At 41.3% G+C, this 20,412-nt stretch overlaps 1 protein-coding gene across 1 annotated transcript; it reads right to left on the reverse strand.

The window, feature by feature from the left end:
- Positions 1-468: 468 nt before the first annotated feature.
- On the reverse strand, positions 469-12,259 carry Slc17a2 (solute carrier family 17 member 2). Its single transcript, XM_052156396.1, has 11 exons — positions 12,232-12,259; positions 10,332-10,528; positions 7,972-8,205; positions 7,799-7,886; positions 5,398-5,484; positions 3,932-4,050; positions 3,663-3,824; positions 3,080-3,212; positions 2,848-2,995; positions 2,003-2,093; positions 469-787 (listed from the first exon to the last, which is right to left on the reverse strand). The coding sequence occupies exons 1-11, from the start codon at positions 12,257-12,259 to the stop codon at positions 653-655; spliced, it is 1,422 nt and encodes a 473-aa protein (XP_052012356.1). The 3' UTR covers positions 469-652.
- Positions 12,260-20,412: the final 8,153 nt, after the last annotated feature.

Raw genomic sequence — 20,412 nt, forward strand, 5'->3', positions numbered from 1 at the left:
TCATTGAATCTTTTTCTCATTGTTTTCTGGGCACAGCCTCCAAGAAATTGGCTAGGATTCATAAATATCGTTCTACCTTTAGAAAGAATCCTACTTTACATAGCTTTAATGTACTCTGTTTAATCTTAGAATGTTTATTTTAACAGCATCTAACTGCATAAACACCCATGTTTCCTGGAGTATAATAAAAGGTATAAAGTTAATTCTATGAGTACAGGTTTCAATTCTGTTCTTTGCTGAGTTTTATAGCTTAAAAGTACAATTCCTATAAATCCTTCTCTGTGTTCCTAACAGTCTCAAAGAAAGTATTTATCAGATTAGTTGAGATAGATTTTTATTCATCTAGTACTCTCCAAAGAGGAAAATTCAAAGGCAACTAGAATTGATCTCAAATTTCTCTACCAATTATCTACCACAGTTGCATGTTGGAAAAACTCCCAGGGAGTCTAAAACTTAGTGCCACCTGGGTTCCAACCCAGACTAGCTCACTCTGGGGAGTAGCCTGGGATCTGTTTTGAAGCTCTTTGGAAAAAGCTAGCACCCAGCCAGAATAAAGAAGTGCTGTATCTATAGACATAAGTACAAAGAAAGAATGGTGATAAGCAAAATATGTTAAGGGTCAGCACTTTGGTTGGTCTCCAACCCTACATCCTCAGAGGCGGGTGAGAGTCCTTTCTTTGGCCCAGTTCTGGATTTCTGCTTGTCCAAATATGAGATAAAAGATCAGACCAAACATGTTGACAGCAGCAGACAGGAAAAACACATTCCTCCATCCTGATTCAGAATCCTGAACACAAAAACATACGATGAATTATTAATATTATAAATTTCTTTCCTACCAATGATACAAGTCCTCTACTTTGCATATTGCATTGCTAATCACACACATACACAAATTAGGGGGCAAATACAGAACACACTTAGTATCCTGTTAGCCAAGGGAGGTCATGAAACTTTTGGGAACCAAATGACTCAAAAAGCGCATTGGGTCTTATGGTAGCTACTTTCCCTTAACAAATTAAGCAATACTGATGCTTCTCCAGAAATTTGGATTTCAACAGTTATAAATATGAAGCTTCACAATTATGCCAACAATGCATAGTTAAGGTGCATGCTTCTTGCTTTGCTTAGTTTTTTTTTAGCTATTGACTTCATTCAGTTCAGCTCCTTACGCGGACCTCTCAATGCATTGTGAGCTACACTTGACCTGTTTGATAAACTCTCCTGTCAGGCCAATTCATTGTTCCATTATCACCATAGTGAATTCTTACAAATTTACTCACAGATTAGCCCAGAATTTAGGTCATTTAGCTGTTCTAAAAGCAAAACAAAATTTTGCTTCTCAGGCTGACACTCTAGTTTCCGTCCTAGCCAGAGTCTTCCATTCCTGCCTTCCCTTTTGCCCACTTGACCACACCTAGAGGCTTGGAGCAAATCTCTCAGCCTGTGCTCTCTAAAGTCCTATAGCCACTCTCCTCTCTCCTCTGTCTACAGATTGACGTCTTTATTAACTAGGACCCTCAGATACTAGTTTTCCCTTTAGTGATGTAAAAACTGTCTACAACTAATTGAACATTTCATGACCCCCCCTCCTTCTCCCATCTTTGTCACTTACTAATTCTTGATATGACTCATTCTCTCCTGTCACAATGAAGGCCTCTCTCTTGCCTCTTTGGTTGTGAGCCTAGTCTTTAATTGCTGAGCTATCTCTCCACCCCCTCTCACTCTTTTACCTCCTGGAAGTCATAGGGGAAAAAAACTATTATTTGCACCCAAACAGCTCATGTTAACAAAATGAATACTGATTCCCTTTGACAAACTCAGCTTTTCACTGTTCTTTCCCTGGGAAGTACGGCACACCACAGTCTCATTTTCATGGACTGAGTGTTCAAACCCATGCCTCCTTCCCCTGGCCACGGGTACAATCTTTGAGAGCACAGTGTATATTTTCAATGCCTAAAACAATACCTGCTACTTGCAGATGTTCAATAACATGCCCAACCTGACTGATGAGGAATCCGGTGGTAGTGGATGAGATGATTCCTGCAGTAAGACCGAATCCCCTTGAGATGCCCATGAGGAAACTTACATATCTGTGGAGAAGATGATTTTATGTAGAATACCATCCATAGCAGAAGTTCAGCTTTTATGAAACACATTTTTAATGGCAAGGTCATTTGGCCTAGTAGTTTTTGTTGCCTAAAGACATCTAAAGAGATGTTTATTTACCAACTTTGAAATCATCCATCCACTGAATCAATAGCTAGAATAACCAGAGAAGTAGCTTCTGTGGGAATCTTTTTCACAACACTGTTCAGTACAGAGGGCAGTTTACATAACAGACAAGTATCAGTTTCCAGCTCCAAAGCCAAACTGTATGCCTTTAGATCCTGGCTCTGCCCTTATGTGACCACAGGCAGGCCTCATATACCTATGTGCTTGGGCTCCTCTCACAGAATTAGGGGGGTCACAATAGGTTCTACCTAATGTATTTGTGATGATGACACATATTGATTTCTGAGACTGTGTTAGCATAGGTCTGGCTTGAGGCAAATAGTCTATGTGTGGCGACTGATATAATAAACACCCTGGAAATTTCCAAAACAGAAGTCTGTGGCCTTTTCCCAAAATACACGGTTTAATCTCTTACCAGGGAACTTGAAAAACTTTCTCTATCCAGAAATGAGACACATGGCCATGGCTGTGAACCAACATTTTTAGTTATCTGTCACTTCACCTTGATTCAGTACACATCAGCAACAGACAGGCTTCCACATTGGCACTGACACTGAGATCTACCATTACTTGAGTGGTCTGATAAAGGCAACAGACAGGTAAAAACCTTACCTGGGGGCAATGTCTAGGGTATTGATGATGAACCCTGAGTCACACAAATTGCTGGTCCCAGGAATGAGTATCAGCAAAGCAATGGTTGCTATGTAGCTGGAAGTCACAAAAGGCAGGGCCACAGCACAGATGGATGGGAGGAGGAGCCCTGGAGAATGAGGACATGTCAAGAGGCCTCTCAAAGCACATACAGAAAGGGGGTGATTACCTGAATCCACACACCTATCCTTACCCAGGGATGAAAAGAGTTTTCGAACTGCGATTAAGCTGAGAAGATTCCTGGATAGAAGGAAATCTGCCATCTGACCTCCTAAAATTGTACAGCTTGAGGCAGCAATGAAAGGCAGGGAGGACAGAACCCCACTCTGAAAGAAGGAAATGCACAGAGAACATCACAGAGCAGTGTAGGGCAGAACGACCCTAGCCTAACCTCTGACATTCCGAGTTGTTTGAGGGAAACTAGCACCCTTGCCACCTGGAAGGTTATTGCCTTAGGTCAGAGAATCGATGCCTGGGAAAAGGGATGTCAGTTTCTGGGGAAAACTTCTGGACCAGTAGGTATGGCAGAAGAACATGGCGATTAAGAACCCAGATGCACTGCAGCTCTGCCATGCAGTCGTCGCAGTAGTCACGTAACCCAAGGTAAATTATCTCACCTCTGAATGTCCCCGTTCCACTGTTGTGAAATGGGAATCATGGCAGTGCCTCTGTCACCACCATTGTGAAGGTGAAATGATTCTATACACTGGAATATAATGGGGCAGTGCAGAAGTACAGTCATTATTGTCAGAGTCACAGGAGAAGAGTGTACTCACATCTCTGATGTTAACGTGCAGCACTGTGCTGATGTACGTCGGTAGGTATGTTATGATTATGGTGCAAAGCCAGAAATGACTGAAAAAGCCCATGAAAATGGCCCACAGTGGCAGGCATCTGACCATCGCCTTGATGGGGATGGATCTTCTGGGAGAACTAGACTGAAAGAAAACATCAAACCAGCATCGACTTAGGATAGGTTACCCTAGAAACAGTGCTCTGCAGATGTCTGCATGGTCCTTGGGTGGAAGGAGAGGGTGCACTGTACCTGCTGAGCCACTGAGGATGTGATGTGTTCCTTTTCCCTCGCACTTATGCATGGGTGATGCATGGGGTCATCATAAATCACCGTGAACCACAGGACACAGCAGACACAGCCAATGCTACCTGGGAAGTAGGGATACAGTTATACTTCAGGTCGATTCATATATTGGAAGATTCTACCACACATACCAACTTTGGATCATTCTACCATATAGACCTAAATTTCCCGTTTCTCTTTTCCACCCTATAAAACTCCTTCCACTGAACCTTTTTAGATGCCAGTTCTCAAATATAAACTCGCTTTTTACCAATGTCAGAATCTTGGAGATAATGTGAGAATGAAAATGAAAACACAGCATAAGCTTAAGGATTCAGTGTTTATGTATAGCCATATATGGCCTTAACAGTAACTTTTTGGGTGCACAAGCCATTGTCATGTTTTGGTTTGTGTGGTTGAAACAGAATAAAAAGTAGTTATGTACACACAAAATCACTTGCCACAATGTCAGTCATTGTGGCACAGAAATGTTTCTGTTTGCAAGAGGTTGTTATTTGTATTCAAACTATAGATCTCTTGTGGCCTCCAAGCAGGAACAGTTTGTGCATCCCTGGTTACCATGTGTGAAACAAAATGTCACAAAATGACAGTTTCTCACACAGTTAGTGAGAAAGCTCTGCCTCCCTCTGCCTCTGGAGTGCTGGGGTTAAAGGCGTGCACTACTGGCATCATTTCAAAAATATACTATGTGAAAAGATTTTGAGAACTAGTTGTTCTTTAAAATCCCTTCCATATTATCTGGTTAATCTGTTGTTTTATTGGGAGCTAAATTTCAGATACTGTGATCGCCAAAGCAATCTGGAAAACATTATATAATGGATCCTTTGATGCAAGCATTTCACAGTTTAGTGAAACAAGAAACATAACATGTCCTGAACAGGAAGTGCCAATAAAAGATCCGAGAGGGGAGAATGGCTGGACCCCTGCAGGAAGGCTGCAGGAAGGGACATTGAAGTAAGCTTTGCATGATTAACTTGATAGAGAGCAGGCTAAAGGCACATTGGATAAATGTAACAATTATTACAAAATGTGTAGATATATTGAAGGTGCCCTCAATCAGCTTTGATGTCTTAACTGCACAACGGCAGGAGACCAGGCACTAGAGATGCGATGGTGGAGGTGCTGGGAGGTGTGTGTGGCAGACAGAAAAGACTTTGTAACTGATTTCTCAAAAGCTTCTCAGAAAGCTGTGGAGCGTGATCTCGTTTACCTCTCGCATGTGGATTGTTCAAACTTCTGGGAAGGTGTGAGACCAAGATTCACGAACTATACTAAGAAAGCTACCCCTCGGTCCTCAACATTCTCTATCGTTTTCCATTTAACAAAGAATATGGGGAAAGGCTGGATGTTTTCTATCATAAAACAAATGCCCGAGAAGTGGAAGTGATACAGTTTACCAGACAGTGACTCACCAAAGATGTAGAAGATAAAAGGCCAGCCCAGTGCCTGTGAGATTAGTCCTCCCACACAGAGGATGATGAAGGACCCAAATGCGGCCCCTACAGGGAAGACAGGGGGAGAATCTTATGGAGATAGCAGTGGCTAAAATGTGAACAGTGTCTCTATGCTGATTTGGAATTATTCGGTGATGAGAGGATTTATTCCTGTTCACAGGACTTTCCCAACATCATGAGAAATAATTAGCACTGTACTAAACAACAGTCTACTTCAGTAGCCCTGTAACAGCAATGTGGCCAACTCTAACTTCTCAGTTTATCATAGCAATCCCTACAAGTATAGCTCACCATGGTGGAATGTGAAACTGGGCGCAGAAATATAAAGACTTCCCCAAATTTCAGAGGGACTGTCCCTATGTACAAGGAAATTTAGCTCTAATTAGTAAAAGAATAATGAGCAAAATGTACTATCACAAATGTATTCCCACTGGACTACACTTGGTTCTTGGGATCTACAATGACAAAAGCAACAGTTGGGTACGATGGCCTGTCTCTGCAGTCCCAGCACTCAGGAGTCTCAGGAAAGAGGATGGACATGAATTTGAGGCCTCTATGGATTACATCAATAGAACCAGACCAGCTATGACTATCTAGTAAAACTGTGTCTCAGATGAGGAACTAATAAACAAAGCTGAACAAAAATTACAGCTATGCATTTTATAGATTCACAGTAGGAAATGCTTTTTACATAACAATATTACACATACTTGGTGTGCACAAACACTTGCACATACAACCACATACACAAACCTCAGAAAGGTTTCATGAGTTCACAGTCATTTGTACAATGTGAAAGGAGTCTATTCTCTTCTCTTCCCTTCTATTTCTATTCTATTCTATATATTCTATTTTATTCCCTTCCCTTCCCTTCCCTTCCCTTTCCCTCCCTTCCCTTCCCTTCCCTTCTCTTCCCTTCCCTTTTCTCCTACCCTGTCCTATTTTCTCTGTTCATCTTCATGTTTTAAATCCTAGATTTTTTGCTTCCACTGAATTGGTATCACAACATAGTTCTATTCTTCTATTTGAGAAGTGATATTATAATTGTAAAGGCAATGATAAAATTATAAACAGTTAAAATTAAATTAACTTTAATAGGAAGACTAGAAAATTGTATGAAGAAGCCAGTAAATGTCTGTGGTTTTAACAAAACCAGGGGTATGGAATCTTTTAAAGATATGAACCTGTGATATGGCTGAGAGCCATGGGGAAGTGACAACAGCTGTGGACAACTCAGGCTACCAGATCCTCACCGGCAGAGGAAGCTGAGTAGTCAGCACATTGTAACAAAGTGCCTGACCGTCTGGTAGTATAATAAGGAGGTGAGTATTCCGTAGTTGTAAGGGGGCAGGCACATGGAAGATACTCAAGCTGATAAGCAAAACGGCCTCAGCAGTACAAAAAAAATTATCATTGATGGAAAGAGGAAATCCAGCCAGAGAACAAAGACCAGCTGGGAGCATTTGGAGACAGAGGAAGCCATGACAGTGGCGGTAGAGAAGCAAGCAGGAAGGTTTCTATGACGCAACAGACTGCAGGGCGTGGCTTGTGCTGGACCCATGAGCAAGCACCCAGATGTGTCCATTACATATGTGTTCTCAGGTCTACAAGCTGCTGTGCAGTCACCCCCTGAGGGGGTCTTGGTGAGACCACACATTATGAGGGTCCTTCTTATATTATGACCAAGAATGTGTACTCTGACAACAAAGAGCCTGGGGTTAAATCTTGGTTCTACTACTTACTGTTTATCTGTAGTTGGGTCATTTACTTAATCTCTACATACACTAACTACCTTCTCTGGGAGATAAAAGCACAAAAATAGCATGCACATAGAGAGTTCTGTGAGTTACCTAACTCAGAGTAGTAGAATGATGTGGCTATTTTACCTTCCAGTCGGTTTTACTCTTGGCCTCCCTGAGTCCTTATTTTGCCCTCCAATATTTTCTTGAAATGTGAGCGTAACACGTTTTTCACTTATGCATTTCTCTTTTTTTCTTTCTTGAAACAGAGTCTCAGGAAAATGTAATTTTCTATAATATAAGCTGAGTTTAAACTCACAATCCTCCTGCCTCTGCCTCCTCAATATTAGGATGACAGGCAATAGCTACGATGACAAATTCCATTTCTACCTTTCATAAAGCTCAGCATTTTTTTCCCCTTCAGACCTTAGCCTTTGACGGATGTAGGTCACAATGCTTGGCCCTACTCCTGAGCCCGAGGCTTTATAGCACAGGTGTGTGTTTCTCCTTTGTTACGCAATTGTCTCATATTGCTCTATTTTTTTTTCTTGGTTGTTGAAATCATCTGAGTCACAGGACAGAGCAAATCACAACCCACTGACACACTTCTGCGTCCTCACCTGAACCCGCAATGCTGGTGAGCTTGCTCCGTTCAAGTGGCGGAGCCCACTTTGCCCAAATTGTGAACTGACCGGTCCATGCCATTCCCTGCAATAAAAGTCATTGAGATCTTTGTTGGTTTGCAGATGTTGGGAATCCGTATCCCACTCTGTCTGAGAAAATATCTGGATACCTGCGCCATCCCCTGGACTGTGCGAATGACGATGACCAAAATCACCCCACAGTCAGCAGCCAGCGGAGTAAACAGCGTGAGCATGGATGAGATGAGCAACCCAGCGCCAAGGATCTGCTTTGCTCCCAATATCCCCGCTAAGTATCCACTTGGAATTAACGTCAGTATGATTCCATAGCTGATGGAGCTGAAGATGATGCCCTGGGTCTCTGTGCTCCACTGATAAACAGCTGCCTGGAAAAGGAGGAAAGAGTGAGGGTTAGTAGTAGATAACAGGGCATCCTCTTCGCTAAGAAGTCCTGATTTGAAAATCTACTTTATACCCAAAGTTGTTCCATATTCAAGAGATTCTATTATAATTCTACTACAAATACTTAGTTTCATTTAGGGTTTTGTTTTCCTCAAATTTTTACCTAACTTACTTTTATTTGTTTTACAAATAACCAACTCTATCCTTAATTTATTTCCCTTAATAGGAGGGAAAATTTTAAATGTAAGAAATTAAGAAAAAAGATTAAGATACTTGATTATGGAGTTAGAGAGATATGCCTTGGCTCTTAAGGGTACCTGCTACTCTTGCAGAGGACTCAGGTTTGGTTCCCAGAACCCACGTGGTGGCTCACAACTGTCTGTAACTTTAGCTTCAGTGCATCTGTTGTCCTTTTGGCTTCTGAGAACATATGTGGAGGACACATATATGGAAGATATTAATACATAGAAAAATTAATAAATCTTCTTTGGAAAGATAAATGATCCCATAGATGAGAGTCTGAGAACAGCTGCAAGCCTCAGCAGGATGGTTCCCATGCTAAAGAGCTTCTCTGAACACTTGAGTGCCACCAACTCTCATTGAATAAAGTGACCACAGCTTTTCTGATTTCTTATCAAAATTAACCCCTGATTGAAAAATAAAAAGCACATTTAGTTGTTATGTGTGGTCTACCTGGAAGAATCAAGTTACTAAGACAGACATTATGAATGAATAACTCAGGACTTTAATAGACTCTAGAGATCTTAGATCACCAAAGGATGTAAAACAAGAAATACTTTATTGGCTGAAGATGACTTTTATTAGTCAGGCATTGGTAGAACATGCCATTAGACCCAGCACTAGGGAGTCAGAGGCAGGCAAATTTCCATGAGCCAGTCTGGTCTACATAACAAATACAGAACAGCCAGGGCTATGCATAGGGTCCCTATCTCAAAATATAAATAACAAAAAGATTATTATAACGCATAGTATATGATTCATGTTAGAATTAACATTTGAGGGTAGATATAAATAGAACAGAAAACTTGAGGAAGGAAAAACAGTTTAGGAAGATCCAAGAGAGGAGGGATTTTGAGGCATCTTTTGGGGAAAAAAAAAAAAACAAAAAACGCCTGGGATTTGTATAAAGAAAGCAAGTAAGACACTAGATAGACTTGCAGCATCTGGTGTATGAACTGCTCCTACACTAGCAGTGACAGTGTTTGGCTCTGAGCAGAGAAGTTTCTCAGCCACTGGTGGATACTGGTGGATAGGAGTGTGTGGAGGCTCTGGTGGGACGCAGCATGTCCAGACACAAGTCAGTTAACTTGAAGGTGCCTTGAGTTCCCAAGCAGGGGAGGGTGAATGAGTAGGAGAGTTATAACACCGTCCTAACTCATGGATTATAGGGATGACGTTAGACTGTGTGGTAAATGACAGGTTAAAGGATGCCTACAAAATAGGGTATCTTTATGGTTCTCATACAAATATGCAATGAACCTGTGATAAAGGTACTATTTAAACTCACTGATTACTGCGGGAACTGGTAAACAGGGTAGCTTCTGAAAAAAAGAGAGTGAGAAAAAGCACAAATATCTAAGCTGGACAGAAATGCTGGTGTGGACTTTAAACAGATGGCGAACCGCCTTCACTCAGCCACAATCAGGGAGCTGGAGAAGAGCGGGAATGGACAGATTCTCCACAGGACTACAATCATAAGCATTTCTAGTCATCCTGTATAATTTGATGAGCTATAAATAGCTTAAAAAATTATGATAGCTGTAGGGATTCAAATAGAACCAGAAAGGTTCCCTAGACAGTAACTAGTTTTCCTCTGGAGAAACTCAAGTAGTTTATTATTTTTAATTATTTTTTTTAACTTTTAAATATTTGTACATTGTTCTTTCCTTTTCCTACAACTTCTCTATAATGTTACTTCAGTGAAAGATTATTATTATCACAGACTTCAGCAATGGCTTGAAAAAAATCACTTCAGTCCTTTTCAGTTTATGGTTGAATTCTATAATCTGCAGAGTCAAGACTGAAGCCTGTCTGTCCTGTTCTCGTCTGTCATTTGGTCAGCGCAGAGCCCTCTCTCCGCCGCACTCACCCGGGTACTGAAGTCCTTGATGCCTCTGCTGAGGTTACTGAGGAGGTCAATGGATGCATTCGCTGGGTCCTGATGCTGCGTGCTGTTCACCATGGCAATGATGGCAATGCTCAGGCTCACACGTTGTGTTATCATGGTGAAGTTGGAGAAGTGCATGACGAGAGCCAGTGTGTAGCGTAACGAGCAGAAGCCTGACCCTGGGCGGGACACAGAGTTACACAATGAGCCCGAAAGGAAACTGCTGCTTTCCATTTCTGCCATGGTTAGAGATGAAAGAACTGCGGATGACACCAATCAATACTACTATCTTGTGTTTTGCTTCCTTTTGTCCTGTTTTTCATACTGGAGACTGAATCCAGGCTTAGCATGTGGTAGCAGCCTACCACTGCGCATGGTCTCCAGCCCCTCTTAGAATGCTTTTGAGACCAGTCTTGTTAAGTTGCCCAGATTGCCTTTGAGTTTACTTTGTAGTCCAGGATCTCTTCTGCCTCAGGCTTCCATGACAATGAAGCTATAAACCAGTTGTCATCAGGCCGAGCTAATCCTGATACCCCCCCTTTTAACCAACATGTTTCCTCCGAACACTGTTGCCGTATCATTTTTCTGGGTGATGAGTTTGAAATCTTGCAAATATTCCATAAAAGTGTGATGGCAGATGGTAAGGAAAGAAAAAATCTTAATGCAAGGATTTCATACTATGTTGCTCTAAAATAAGACACTGGGAAGATAACGGCAGGGCCAACCGTGTCTGCATCGCAAGGAAACAGTTCATCTCATCCAGCACACTCATTCCTCACAGAGCTTGTGAGATCTGACAAGACAGTTGCCTTTTAGAGGCAACAGTTACATGGCTGAGGATTCTCCTTTGAACTGTCAGAGAAATAACGTTCTTCTCCTTTCTCCATTCTGAACTCTCTCCCCAATTATGCCAGTTTTCTTCCCTTTCTCATTGAGACAGGGTCCTTATTTTGTGGCTCAATCTATGCTGGAACTCCTAGGCTCAACTGACCCCCACCTCCCCCCACCCCCACTCCGTCTCTTGAACGTCTGGGACTGCAGGTGTTCACCACCATGCCCAGCTGAGAGCTGATACTTCACAGTACTATGAGCGCTCCACTGACTCTCCCGCCCATCCCCGTATATTACCTGCCTCCGTGATTTTTCAGCTTTTCAAACAAATACAGAGAAATAATTTTGCTAAACTTACAGGTAAAATGATACAAAATAGTATTCAATGGAGTTGCAATACATATGTTTGTATTTATGCATTCATCATATTTTCAATATGTATATGTTTGTAAAATGGGTGTACTGATAGTCTATATCTATTCCCAATGAAATAAAGCAATGGGTTGGCATTAGAAGGATTTCCATGTGACTGATGGGTTGGGCTTTTTTTTTTCTCCTGCATATTTGGAAAATTGTGACTTGTGGGACATAAATGGAATCTGTGAAGAAAACATAAAAGTAAATGGAAGAAATCTCCAAGTAGCCTCATGGGTAGAACTAGTTACCTGCAAATGAATTATTTTGATATCAATTTAAGTTGGCAAGCTCAGAGGGAGTGTAGAGACATTTGGCAAATGTGTTCCACAGGGATCTATAAAACAGCTAAGTTGACTCTTGGCTTTTAACTCACTTGTTCAAAACCCATTGCATTCCTTGGATACAGGATTTATTGATCATTTGGTTCGATTTCTGCAAGATGAGTCCATGGTGTCTCCTAACAATGAAAAGCAAGTGACATCTTGGGATTGAGGTTGGGTTCAATGTTACACTAAGAGCATCCAGGGGAACAATATAAAGAAAAGGCAGGGAGAGGACAGCCGTCATGGATGACATACCTGGGGTCAAGCACTGAGTTGTCTATAACTACCTGCAAACAAGCACAGTGCCTTACCTTTCTTGGTGGTAGGCTTCTCATCCATTTTGATTCTCTGATGAGTGATGTGCACTTTGTGGCGGAGTTTCCCTCTGCCCCAAATCACTTTCACCACGACAGGCTTTGACCTATGAGAAGAACATCACACAAGAATGACACAGCTGCCTCCTGCCCATTCTGCCTCTAGGGATCAGGAAGAGGTGGGCATTTGCTATTGGTTTGTTTGTTCTTCATGACTTCCACACTGGCTATTATACAGTCTGACTATGCATTAAGTGGACTGTGTTTTTAGGAGGAACTCTAACTGTAAATCCTTAGAGCAAATTCTCTAACCATCCAGTGGTGCTACGAAACTGAAAGAAGGAAGCTGCAAAGGCTTTATCAAACCCCAGAGAACCATTCAATGCTAGGAAGTACCATTACTTAGAGCAATCTGAAAAATAGAACAATCATGCCCAAGAGCTGAAGAAGAGAGTTCCAGAGCAGCCCTTACTCTCACCCTGACCATTTTCTCTGTTCCCTTTGGACAAGCACAATGTTCTGTGGCATCTTCTTTGAAGATGCTACATGACCTTCATGTGCTGTGATACTCAGTGCTAATGGTCAACGTGGTAGAATCTGGAATCACCTGGGAGGTAGGCCTAGGGGTTCCCTCCTGTGAGAGTAACTTGATTATGTTAATTGAGGTGAGAAAGTTCAGTCAATGTGGGTAGCACCATTCCCTAGCAGGGGACCCCGAGCTTCATAAGAGTGGAAAAAGTGTTCAGCATGCATTAGTCACTTCTTCTGACCAAGATGAGCAGCTGATTCAAACTCCTGAAGCCTTGACTTCCTTCTTGTGATTACAATATTTTTTACTACTTATAAAATGAGCATTTTATTGAGCTGACAATATCTTTAGAACATTTATAAAATTATACTGAATGGAGGTTTTCTGCTGTAATAGTAAATCGTAATTTATTTGCTTTAAAAAGCAAATAAAATTTATGGCTCCAAATATGGACATGCGTAATTCAATATTTGCATCTCCTTAGGAGGGATATATACATTTGCTTCTATTAGGGAAAAATACACCTTCTAAGACTCTTACAAATTATATCCATTTGAAACTATATCTTCAACAACTGTTAAAATCATCTGTGTCATATTTATATTTCATAATTTGCAATCTTATACTTTGTGAATCCAAATTTAAAGAGATCTTCTCACCCTCTTAAATTATCTTAGGACAGAAGGCCATCATGGAAGATATAAAGAATTTTATCCAAAACTATCTATTGTAATGTGTGCATATGTGAAGGTGCATGTGGAGAGCAGAGGTCAGACTCCCATGTCATTTTTTCAAGAGCTGTTCATCTTGTTTATTGAATTAGTATGTGTCGCCAGGCCCTGGGTTTGCAGATTGGACTGGGCTGGCTGGTCTGGAAGCCTCAGGATTCCCTGTCCCTACCTCCCTACCACTAGGAGAACAATCAAACACCACCAAACTTTTGTTTTGTTTGTAGGTGCTGAGGTTTGAACCTAGGTCTCTTGCTTGTGTAGCAAACACTTCGCCAATAGAGCTCTCTCCCCAGCCCAGCCATGGCCTTAAAGAAAGGTTAATAGATAGCTAATACATAGGAGACAAATTAGTTTATAAATAAGTGTTAGACATCTAAGTTTGGAGATATTCTTGGTTGTTTTTGTTTATGTTTGTTTGCTGTTGTTGGGGTTTTTTGTTTTTTGTTTTTTTTGAGACAGAGTCAGAGGACCAGGCTGACCTTGAACTTCTGATCCTCCTATTTTAGCCTCCTGAAAGCTGGGGCTAATTGAAACTGCATTGTATCATAGTGGACCCACACATAGGCTCAACTGCTATCAAGAACAGATGAGCACCAGAGCAGATGTTGGCTGGTTGCTCTGACCTGAAAGATTTCCAAGTGTAGCTCATGTCTGGATGAGGCAAAGGCCCTGGTCTTCTCCTCCAGGTGCATGCTTCACTGGTGAGAAAAATGTGTGCAGAAGACTAGACAGCCACCTCATCCTTACGGTTCACAGAGTCAGCACCCAGTCTCCCAATGGCCAGACTGATTGCTTTTCTATTTATTAGAACAGCCTCCTTTTTTTTTCTCTTAACATTTTAAACTTAAGTTAACAAAACAATAAGTATCTTCATTTTGAAATAGTCTAAGTTTTTAATCATTTATTTACAAAGGAAATTTGATGTTAGACATGTAAGTTGAATTTTGATTTGAGTATTAAAGAAAAGCCCTTCAACTATCTTTTGCTTTTTTCTGTTAGTGGAACTGTATTGTAAATATATTCTGCTGATTCTGTTTGTTTTAGTCTCATGCAAAGGAATGAATGGTCTTAACAGCCTTTTGTTTCTCCCAAGGATTGGCCTTAGTACGTCATGTGTCCCAATCAAACACTTTGCCTTTGAGTTACATTTTACCACCACTGGACAGAGAGGGGTGTAGGGATGTGAAAATGTGTGTTGGGGGGCAGTAGAAGTACACAGCTTCTACTGCATTCAAGTACTTGAATTCTGTCTCAATAGCTTTCCATTGTTTTTGTTGTTGATGGCTTCTCCTTTTCATAAGACAAGCATAAAAATTGGCCATTCCAAACTTTAGTCTTTCCATAACATGATAATGAAAAAAACATGCTTCAAAACAATCACCAGGGCTCATGAAATCACAAGCCATTAGTGTCATTGATGAAGACAGTACAGTCATTCTGAGTCTAATTGTAAACCATTGAGACCATGGAAAGTTTCAAAGACCTTCCCATTCAGGAAATGATGATGAATCCTAGTGTCAAAGTTGCAAGTAGGCCTAGAAACACAGCTCAGGTGTAGCCTCACAAAGTTCAAATTAAGTCAAACAGAATTTATATTTAAAAAGTGTTAGGACAATATAAGTTTTATTGGAAGAAAAGGGAATAGACATGATGGTTATGCATGAGGCACGCATAGGTTTTATTTGAAGGGAACGGTGATATAGACATAGTTGCATAAGGGGATCATCCTATGCTTAGTCTAGAACTCATTACTTGGTTGCAATAGTGTTTCTAATACTCTTCCATTTCCCCTAACAACCTGCTTATCTTCCATAATTTTGTTAGCCCAGTCTCCTGACTTATTCAAAGCAAAGGTTGCATATTGCTCAAATATCAGGAGCCAGAAGTTCAGAGCCTGAATTCCCACTCTGTGCAAACCATAGCAAGTTTCATAAACTCTTAGAGGCTTAACTGTTTCAGAGGGAAAGAGAGGACAACATTACTTCATGGGACTGTTTGCATGAAAAGAAGTATAAGGTGTGCCTCTCGAAGGAGTTCTACATTGTCAAATGTCACTGACATCAACAGCAGCAGTGACAACCACTATGTCCCCACTCACTCAGGGTTAGAACTTCTCAGATCCATGAGCAAATACAGGCATCTAGCAAATAAAAATATTTTAATAAAATGTTTTGCTTTAAGCTTTTTTTTAAAAGTGCATTCTTCTGCCTTAGATGAGAAAGTGTTCATCTTGCCACAGACTGCAAAGACCGAGAGAAAAAGATAATCCCTGGATTGTTAGGCAACTTATTAGTTTTTTTTCTAAGGGACTGATAGGTCCTTCAGCCAGTGTATTTTTAAGTTAAATCGTGGTTAAAAAAATGTTCGAAGACCCCAAGTGGAAAATTCTAGACAGAGTTATGCTAAAAAGGCAATCGCACAGGTGTAGTCTCCCCCAGTTCCTCTTCCTAGTCGGGATTCCCTCTGGGTAGGACGAGAGAGATATCCATCCTCACTAAATTCTGTCCACTATGGCTACCAGTCATAACAGGCACCTTCCACCGTCTCCCTGGGAGACCTCTTAACTGTACAAAGGCAGCAAGCCTTCCAGAAACATTCAGATGTCTTGATTTTCATCTTACTCAGACTTCTGCCAGTCTCCTTGTCTTGAGAGGAAAGATCGAGATTGAAACCGGAAAAGACTTGTTAGGCCCATTCCCAAAGATCAACCTTCTCAGTTCTGGTTCAGTGTTTCATGCTGGAGCGAAAGCCAATTGTACACATCTACATGCCACACTCAGTACTCACAGGTTCCTTCGGCTAGGGACCACGATCCACAGTGGCCCTTGACACCAGCGGCCTCTCAGTCCTTAGAGTCTTGATTGGATAGTTATTTTGTAAGAAAGCCTCTTCTCCAGAACCAGACACCATTCCCAAATGGAGGTCCTCACACAGCAGTTGGTGTGCTTTTGAGTTCTCTTAATATTACTTCCTCCCTTGAATGCATCTCTGATAGCTTCGTAATTAACATCCTATTTAAAAGGAGAAAAACACTTACCTTCACCATTAAACTAGTATTTGAAGCTCTAAACTAGAAAGCTAGCTTGAAAAAAGAAGGCGTTCCTCTGTCTTCCTTCACAGGGAAATGTAGAGTCACGTGGGAACAGACGCCTCCAGGTTTGACCCTGCGCTCTCCGGACAGAGAGTCTGCATTTGGCGTGGCTGCTTAATTTTTAACTTCACTTTCAAGTTCTCACCGACCTAGTGAGTATGTATCTATCTCAACAATGTCACTGTGTTTTTCTGCTTTGAACTGTGCACACGGCCATTCTGTCAACAGGCCACTTCACTGAAAGTGGAAAGAGGCGTGGAATGGAAGCGGGAGCGGGACTCTTTAGCCTGAATCTCTGAGGTCATCCCTAACTTTGCTCCTAGCGCCTTCTTCAAAGCACCCCGCCTGTTAGAACTGGCTTCTACATTAAGAAACAAGAGTTGAAACGGGCACAATGCCCAGTGATTGATGGGACAAATGAGATGACATCTATCTGCTAACAGGTAGATGGCCTTAACGAGATGGTCTTGCGGAGAGATCCAGTCAATCAGCTAGACTGCCCTGCACCCTCTGGTGTCCACAGTGAACAGGTGTGAACTGTGACTCTGAGAATTCCCCTGTTCCCACCATTCATTTTCTCTGCATCTTCCTGATGTGCTTTTCCTTGGCTCCTGACTCCTGAGTTTGTTTTGTGACTTTTAAGTTTTGGAATGTGGATGGTAGTAGATCTTTCTAGTTGGTCTCTTGACTCTCCTAAAGCAAGGTGAAGACCTGCCTTCTGTGCGTTTCAGCGCCAGCTGAGCCTCTGACCCAGTCCTATCATCATGGTCCCCCCGAAAGCCTGTACTGCACAGCTCCTTAGCCAGTCTGACTGGTCTCTATTCATTTTCTTTTTTAAAAAAATTCCAAACTATATTAGCTTTCTTATTTTTATTTATGTGTCTGTGTTTGCGTGACTGTGTGGCATGTGTGTGGGTACCTAAAGAACCCTTAAAACCCCTGGAGCTGGAGTTACAGGTACCTGTGACTTACCCCTTCTGTCGGTTCAGGAAACTAACCTCAGTACTCCAGAATTGTATGTGCTTTTAAGCATTGAGCCATCTATTGTGTAACACTTTCTGGGTGAGACATGGACAAAATAATCTGCCCACTCAGATTGGGAACAAATGACAGACCAAAGTAAGGATACCCATCAAAGTCCAACATGGCAAACTCCTGAGTTTTAATTCAGTTACTTACAGGAGTAGAGGTAAGGGGTTATAAGAGGTGCGACTCTGAAAGCCAAGCCCAGTATGGGTGACAGCTCACAGAATTCAGAAACCTGGAGTGCACTGCACAGGCACCTCAGCTTCTCTGATCCTCTTTTAGGCCGCTTAGCTTGTCTCTATATATTTATAATTGGACTGGATGGGACCTAATGCCTGGTAATGTCCAGTAAATTTCAGGGATTTCCTGAAGCCTTTGAATTGTTTAAGGAGGCTCCATGCAGCATGCAATGTTTTACCTCTCTTTGAATATCTTCTGTCTTAAGGAACTTCCCTCAAGACGGATGTTCATCTGGCAGAACACTGCCATGCAACACCATCTCTCCAGCCTCCACAATTTTCTATTAGTACTATATTAAATCAGTGACAAACTCAACGTGTTTAAAGTAAATATGTGCTTATTCTCACCGTTCTAGAATACAGCAGACCAAAATGAGTTTCACTGGACCAAAGCACAAGTGCCTGATGGATTGAATTCCCTCCACAGGCATGCTGTGGTAGTTTACAGAAGCCTGAATAGAGCAAGAGTACGTTCTCAATAAACAGTAGCTTCCAGGATGGATACATTTTTGAGTTATACACACAATGAAACAAAGGCAAGGTTTTGGAGCTGGCTCAAACTCCTCACCACAGGGTGACGTTTTACACAACACGTCACTCACTGATAAGTAAAGTCAGTACAGTGCACATTTAGACCATTTAGATTTTGGGATGTTAAGGCAGGACAATTATGAGTTCATTAAGCTACGTAGTAAAACTTAGGATATATTTCAGTAGTAGAGTGTTTTGCTAGCTTGCAGAATACCTCCAGTTTAGGCCCCAGTACCAGAAAAAAAAAAGTTGAATATCTTATATCTGTACCATTCATAAACACCAAGAGTAATAGAATGGAATTTTTTTTGGTGAAGTCTTAAAAGTGTAGGTTTCTCTAGATTGCTAATTGTTTGAAATTAAGGCAGTTTAACAGCAATAATTTTAATTCTTTTTAAATTTGGTATTTTCCACACATGATGCTTCTTTTCTGAGAATGTCAATTTGTTTGATTGAATGCCTGGCCCCATCTACAGATCTCAAAGTCCACTGAGTGAGGTTGGGACACAGACAGACACCTAGGATGAAGGGTAATGAACGCAAGCTACCCAGTCTTGCACAAGGTCGTAGGAAAGAACAAACAAGGACGCCTGCCAGATCTGAAGTGTCAGAGGAAGGTTCTCGGAGGAGGCGGAGCTGTGGCTGCATGAATAAATACCACAGGCGAAAGACCATCCAAGTTTCCTCATGATTGAAGATTACAGCAAAACCACCAAGGGAATTTGGTAAGATGACTCAAAACATGATAATTCCTTTCAAGAAATTGATTGGTTTTATTCCAGTAATAGAAATAGAATCTCTGGAATAAAAATAGAAAGATGTTGTAATGTTTCCTACAACAAAAACAATAACATTTTCAAGACTTGCTTGAACAAGAACAGTATGACTCAAAAGGAAAATACAATAACGAACTATTAAAGGACACAAGGCACGCTCCGTCTACACAGAACTGTGGTGGTTGGAATGATTGATGTTCACTGTATGATCAGAGATTTGAACGTTTGGTCTCCCATTTGGTGGTGCTATTTGAGGAGGCTTAGAATGCGTGGTCTTATCGGAAGAAGTGTGCCACTGAGGGCCAGTTTGACTGTCAAAGCCTTGAGTCATTCCCAGTGAGCTCTCTGTTGGGTGCTTGAGTTTGAAATGTGGGCTCTCAGTTGTTAGCATGCAACTCCTGCTAGGCGTATCTGCAGTCCGCTGCCTTGCTGTTTCCATCATTATAGACTCTAATCCTCAGGGATGGTAAGAACAAATGAACTATTTCTTCTATATTTGCCTTGGTTGTGTGTTTCATCACAGCATAAAAATGTAGCTAAAAGAGGAATCGAATACTGTATTCTTAGATGGAAAAACTTAATATAACAAAATATTAACCCTGTCTGGATAAACAAAGCACCGAATAGAAAATTCAGTGGCTACAGAAGTAAAAGAAAGAAAATCAGAAGGACATGATAGAGACAGGATAGCCTATCGCCCCCAGAGCTGACAGAATGATTGGCACATGTCAGAGAGATGCGGTGAGGGACTCACCACAACAAAGGAGGGGCGAGCCACATCTGTCACATGGATGAGATGCTTTTCTGTACCAAAAGATAATGTGGCGGGGTTTGCTTTGTTTTATTTTGTTTTAAGTCTTGTTTGCTATGTAGCCCTTGCTTTCAAAGTTGTGATCCTCTTGCCTCAATATCTGGAGTGCTCTTATTATAAGCATGTTTCACTGTCCCAGCTGATACAATGTAGTTCTAAATAAGTAAAGCAAACAGAATGGGCATGCAAAGGGTCTAATTTTTTTTTCTAAATTCCCCCAAAGACACACACTCTCTCTCTCTCTCTGTGTGTGTGTGTATGTGTGTGTGTGTTTGTGTGTGTATATATGTGTGTGTGTTTGTGTGTATATATATGTGTGTATATGTGTGTGTGTGTGTGTGTGTGGTTACATGAGGCAGATTAACTGGTCACTTTTTTAACTAGTAATTTTTTGCCTTCAGTTAGAAGACTAAGTAATAAAGGTGAGAACAGGGGCTGGTGAGA

This window comes from Apodemus sylvaticus, chromosome 14 (assembly GCF_947179515.1).
Source record: "Apodemus sylvaticus chromosome 14, mApoSyl1.1, whole genome shotgun sequence".
Lineage (NCBI taxonomy): Eukaryota > Metazoa > Chordata > Mammalia > Rodentia > Muridae > Apodemus > Apodemus sylvaticus.

What these genes read in the sequence shown, in the direction of transcription:
- Slc17a2 (XM_052156396.1), bottom strand. Translation starts at nt 12,259, where the DNA reads ATGGATGAGAAGCCTACCACCAAGAAAG. An exon ending in TGCACGTTAACATCAGAGAT is followed by an intron (nt 3,213 to 3,662) that starts GTGAGTACACTC and finishes TCCTTCTTTCAG; the next exon opens with AGTGGGGTTCTGTCCTCCCT. An exon ending in ACCCTAGACATTGCCCCCAG is followed by an intron (nt 2,094 to 2,847) that starts GTAAGGTTTTTA and finishes TCTTCTCCACAG; the next exon opens with ATATGTAAGTTTCCTCATGG.